The sequence below is a fragment of the Vitis riparia genome, chromosome 8 (assembly GCF_004353265.1).
Source record: "Vitis riparia cultivar Riparia Gloire de Montpellier isolate 1030 chromosome 8, EGFV_Vit.rip_1.0, whole genome shotgun sequence".
NCBI classification, from domain to species: Eukaryota; Viridiplantae; Streptophyta; class Magnoliopsida; order Vitales; family Vitaceae; genus Vitis; species Vitis riparia.
The window spans coordinates 17,031,371-17,037,370 of NC_048438.1; the positions used below are offsets into that span (position 1 = coordinate 17,031,371).

The window sequence follows — 6,000 nt, forward strand, 5'->3', positions numbered from 1 at the left end:
GATGTATTTGAATTAAATAAATTATAGTTTAAATGTTTAATGTATCATCATTTATCTCATTAATCTTATTTTAAAAAATTACTATCACTTCATTTTTAAAATTTTTTTATTTATCATTTTAATTTTATTTAATTTTGAATGTTTTTATTTTAAAATATTAAAATATAAATTTATTTTAAAATACTAAAATATTAAAAAAAATTAATTAAGTTGTAATATTTTATATATTAAATTTAATTTGATTAGATAAATAATAAATTATTAATACCGGTATATGGGACATGGACTGATGAATGGTACTTTATTACAAAAATTTCCATAAAACCTGGTTCGCAATGTGAATTTCAGAATTCTGAGTTGGTTACAACATGAAATATGAACATGAGAACGTTGACAAAACTAGGTTAATTTATAAGGAAATAGAATTAAGAAGGGATTGATTTTAGTTTTGGGATGGATGGGTTGATGACGAGTGAGACTTAAGTACCATTCCCATAGAGGGATTAGTAATGCTGTAACCGCCATCCACCACCAAGTTGATCCCGCTAACGTACTTGGAGTCATCGCTCCCCAGATACAAGGCTGCCTCTGCGATGTCTTCCGCCTCTAACGCCACACCTTTTAGGTTGGCCGCAGAGGAAACTAACTCTTCAACCTTCCTCTTCTCCATTATTCCTACTCCTTTCTGTAACATGGGTGTTGCCACTCCGAAAGGAGATACACAATTAACTCTTATCCCATATTGTCCCAACTCCACACATAAGTTGTTGGCAAGTCCCACCACAGCATGCTTCGATGCCACGTATGCATGTGAGATCTCCTCCGAAACAACTGAAGCCACACTTGACGTAAATATAATACATCCTGTCTTAGCTGGAATCATAACTCTAGCGGCATGCTTAGCGGCCAAGAAAGCCCCATACGCATTCACATCGAAAACCCGCTTAAAGTTTGTGTTATCAGAGAGTATGATTCTTGACTCCATTTCGCCATGGATGCCGGCGTTGCTGAACATGATGTCGAGTTTCCCATACTTGGATATGGCAGTGTCGACGGCGTTTTGGACGTCGGAGTCACATGTTACATCGCAGTGGTCATAGAAAACGGTTTCTTCTGGACCAATTTCTTTGCAAACTGAGCGCCCAAGTTGGTCTTGGACATCTGCAACTATAACCTTGGCACCATGTTTCACAAATAACTTGGCAGTGGAGGCGCCTATGCCACTGGCTCCACCAGTTATTAGTGCCACCTTACCTGCTAACCTGCAAAACAAAAGAAGCATTAATTAGTACATGAGAAACAACATCTCATAAAGATATTTAAGTAGTCTGGAGTACTGAATCTGTTAATAAAAGAAATGAAGATCACAAGCAAAAAGCCTAACTATCATCGGCTTACCTCTGGGTGAGGGGAATGGCAGCATTCATTTCTGCTGTGTGATGAAGAAGAGGAAAGATCTGGGGCTATTTCTTCTCAATGTTTTCTGTCTTTACAGGACAAAATTCTCGTCACAACTCCCAACTTGGTCATTTAAAAATAAAAGTTCTAAGCCCAAGACTGGGGCGGCTAAATTTCTTAACAATGGGCCGGTCGGGCCACGTTAGTCTTACGAATATATTCCAAGCATCTTATTCATTAAAAAAAGATGTAAAATTTTGTCACGTTAATTTTTAAAAAAATTACTAGTGGCCATGTGGCCCTCGTTGACAAAAAAGCATCTACCGTTTCAATAGTATAACTTATTTAGAATCTTATATTTACATAATTTGCTTAATATTATATATTTAATCCATATATGTAATTTTATGATTGAATTTGTATTATTAATTAATTAATTAGTCACTGTGCATTATATATTAAATTTATTAATAAAATATGAAGTGAAGCCAAGTGACTTGTTGGAAAAGGAAAATTAGGTACAAAAGTATTTTATTAATATTTGGGGTGATAAAGTTTATTACGATTTCTCAATATAACTTGACTTTAATGTATTTTTGGTGGATTTGAGTTGAGTATGACGATGTTTAGATCAAATTTGTATCGATTTGCATAACTTATTTAAATAAGTAGTTTTATATCAATTGCATAATATGAATTTAACTTGAATTGATATATTTAATAACGGTGTTGATTAAACTAATTATAATTTTAAACTATTTAACTCTTATTTAATCACTTTTAAATTTATTTTTAAATAAATAGATCAATTGAGTTATTCACATATTTGGTTGCGACATTAGTCATATAGACTTAAACCAAACTTAACTTAATTATTAAATAAGATCTGATTACTAAATGAGTTAAATAAGTTATATGACATAGAATTAAGATGGGAGTGACCTTAGTTTCGGGATGGACGGGTTGATGACAAGTGAGACTTAAGTACCATTCCAAAAGAGGGATTAGTAATGCTGTAACCGCCATCCACCACCAAGTTGATCCCGCTAACGTACTTGGAGTCATCGCTCCCCAGATACAAGGCTGCCTCTGCGATGTCTTCCGCCTCTAACACCACACCTTTTAGGTTGGCCGCAGAGGAAACTAACTCTTCAACCTTCCTCTTCTCCATTATTCCTACTCCTTTCTGTAACATGGGTGTTGCCACTCCGAAAGGAGATACACAATTCATTCTTATCCCATATTGTCCCAACTCCACACATAAGTTGTTGGCAAGTCCCACCACAGCATGCTTCGATGCCACGTATGCATGTGAGATCTCCTCCGAAACAACTGAAGCCACACTTGACGTAAATATAATACATCCTGTCTTAGCTGGAATCGTAACTCTAGCGGCATGCTTAGCGGCCAAGAAGCCCCATACACATTCACATCGAAAACCCTTTTAAAGTTTGTGTTATCAGAGAGTATGATTCTTGACTCCATTTCGCCATGGATGCCGGCGTTGCTGAACATGATGTCGAGTTTCCCATATTTGGATATGGCAGTGTCGACGGCGTTTTGGATGTCGGAGTAACATTACATCGCAGTGGACATCGAAAACGGTTTCTGCGGGACCAATTTCTTGACAAAGGGAGCGCCCAAGTTGGTCTTGGACATCTGCGACTATGACCTTGGCACCATGTTTCACAAATAACTTGGCAGTGGAGGCGCCTATGCCACTGGCTCCACCAGTTATTAGTGCCACTTTCCCTGCTAACCTGCAATTCAAACAAAGGAAACACTTCATCTTTTACATATTTCCATGTGAAATGAATTAATTACATAAGAAGATATTCTCAAAATTATCAATATGAAATGTATTTGTTTTAGAAGATTAAGTAGCAGGAGTACCTGAATCTGTTAATAAAAAAATGAAGATCATAAGCAAATTAAAAGCCTAACTATCATCGGCTTACCTCTGGGTGAGGGGAATGGCAGCACTCATTTCTGCCACGTGATGAAGAAGAGGGAAATGTCTGGGCTATCTCTGCTCAATGTTGTCTATGCCTTTATAGGACAAAATTCTCGATATGGTAAGTCACAGTCAACTTCCAGGTTGGCCGTTTAAAAATAAAAAGTACTTGTAGATACCTAAAATATCCCTGGCCGTTTTAGAAGATTTTTGGCCAAAAATTCTTGGATTCAAGCTTGGTTGCCATCACACCTCATTTGTTAATATATGATAATAATAAATATGTTAAAGTTCATTATTAAAAAATAAATAAATAAATTTTAATTATTTTATTTTAAATTTTATTTAATTAATTAAAAATATATAAAAACTATCATTATAATTTTTTAATAAATATTATTTATATGATAATTAAATATTAAAAAGTTATATATACATCATCATTTATTTTACATTATTAAATTTATTTGAAGTAAATAAATTATAATTTAAATGTTAAATGTATCATCATTTATCTCATTAATTTTATTTTAAAAAATTACTATCACTTCACTTTAAAAATTTTTTTATTTATCATTTTAATTTTGAATGTTTTTATTTTAAAATATTAAAAATATAATTTATTAAAAAACACTAAAATATTATAAAAAAAATTAAGTTGTAATATTTTATAAATTAAAATTAATTTGATTATATAAATAATAAGTTATTAATACTGACATATTCTAGTTATTTTTTCTCTTTGACCATACCTATATCAATTATAGTTAAAAAAAAATGACTAACATGTGTATTTTTATTTATTTTATCATTTTTTACCGTTTCTCCAAATATTTTTATGAATTTTGAATAATTTTTACTTTATCAATATTTTTGTTAAAATATCTCCTTATATTTTTTCAATATTTTTTATATATCCGTATCGATATATTCATATTTATTGATATTTCAAATCTTGTTCATACTAGTTTTTTGTTTTTTTAAAGAAAAATTACAAATCTAAATTCTTTTTAAAAATCTTTATTAAATTAGTGACACCATTAGTTTTTTTCGTCAACCATGATTTTAATAGAAAAAAATAAAATAATAATGATAAATGGATGTTGACGTGGGAATAGTATGTGTTGGGAAAAGAATCAAAAGAGAGTAGTTGTGGCAAACTCCCATATTTTACAAGCCACTTCGCAGGAGTCCACTCCACATGCCTCAGCCACTCGCGCCGCCTGTTCTAGGTACCACGCACCTTACCTTCCAACAAATTAAAGAACTATCTTGATTGTGCCTTCGTCTTTTTTTAATTTGAAAGAAGTTAACAAAAGATCTCGTGTGGAGAGCCCTTGTGTGACAACAAGTTATCATCTTTTAATTTTTTTTTTTGGTAGACTTAAAACATAATACAATATGCACTTTAATCAGTTGTATAATATGCTATTAAACATAATACAATATACTTTTTTCTTTAATATTGTGAGAAATTTTAATGAAGTTAAAATATTTAGAATTATTAGAAGTTTAAGAAATATTGAAATTTAGAGTTTGTTTAGCCTTTTAATTTAAAAATATTTTTTTAAATAAATAAAAACTAAAAATTAGTTTTTAAGATTTATAGTATTGTTTGTGGTATGGAAAAATCAATCTGATTTATTTGGTATCTTTTGTTTGATGAGAAAATGAGTCACTAATGAGAAAATTAGTCAGATTCTACAATATCAAACTGATGAGACTTAAATAAATAAAGAAAGAGAATTTTAAAAAAGAAAAAAATGAGGGAATTTAAAATCATAAATAAATTAAGTAAATAAAAATAACATAGAAGGATTGGATTCTAAATGAACAAAATTGAACTTGAAAATGATCTTTTTGATTGAAGAAGAATGAAAGAGAAATGAATTCATCCATAATAATATTTTATTCTTTATTATAATATCATGACTTGATGTATATATCTTTAACATAAAGAATAATCATTTTCTCATGAAAAATGGAAAATGTTCAATTGAAATATGAAAATGCGACTAAATTGGTCATAGTTACTCTTTGAGACAAAAGAGAAGAAGGGATGAAATTCTTGAATAAAGAAAAAGATTCAAAGACTTCGATAAAACTGAACGAGGAATGGTATAAGTTGAAATATTATATATATAATTTTGTAGAGTGACAGTCATTCATTATCATGCGCTAAAAATTGAACTTTACCTCATGTAAAGTTAGAATGCAATATTCCTTTACATTTGAAATCACTAGTATATACTTAGTATTGATCATAATTCATAAGAACATTTTATAATCATAGTAATAGAAGGAAAAATTGAAGTTTCCTTTCCTTGTATGAGATATCACATTATTCAAAGTAACCTTAGTTGTTGTTTATTCTAATTTCAAGACTTAGTTTACACTCTTTCTTAATCTAATGTCATGACCATCTAATGCGAGATCGAAGACCTTAAAAGTTTTTAAAAAATAAAAATTATTTTTAAAGATTTATTATATTATTGGAGTGTTGTTACCTTAAAAATAGTTTTTTCAAATAAAGTTAAAAAATAATAGTTTGAAGAGATATTTTCACTTATTTTTAGAAAAAAAAATATATGAGCAAATAAAAATAGATTCACGTATATTATAAAAATCAAAATACAATTTTTTTTCCT

The 6,000-nt window shown here is 30.2% G+C and overlaps 1 protein-coding gene and 1 pseudogene across 1 annotated transcript; both read right to left on the reverse strand.

Moving 5' to 3' along the window:
* Positions 1 to 287: 287 nt before the first annotated feature.
* Positions 288 to 1,524, reverse strand: LOC117919822 (secoisolariciresinol dehydrogenase-like). Its single transcript, XM_034837085.1, has 2 exons — positions 1,399 to 1,524; positions 288 to 1,262 (listed from the first exon to the last, which is right to left on the reverse strand). Exons 1-2 carry the CDS (start codon positions 1,425 to 1,427, stop codon positions 443 to 445), a joined length of 849 nt encoding a protein of 282 aa, XP_034692976.1. The 5' UTR covers positions 1,428 to 1,524; the 3' UTR covers positions 288 to 442.
* On the reverse strand, positions 1,466 to 3,404 carry LOC117919823 (annotated as a pseudogene).
* Positions 3,405 to 6,000: the final 2,596 nt, after the last annotated feature.

Excerpts from the sequence above, each read along its gene's own strand:
- LOC117919822 (XM_034837085.1), bottom strand. The coding sequence starts at position 1,427 with ATGAATGCTGCCATTCCCCTCACCCAGAG. Across the intron at positions 1,263-1,398 it reads GCCATTCCCCTCACCCAGAG|GTTAGCAGGTAAGGTGGCAC; the intron begins GTAAGCCGATGA and ends TTTGTTTTGCAG.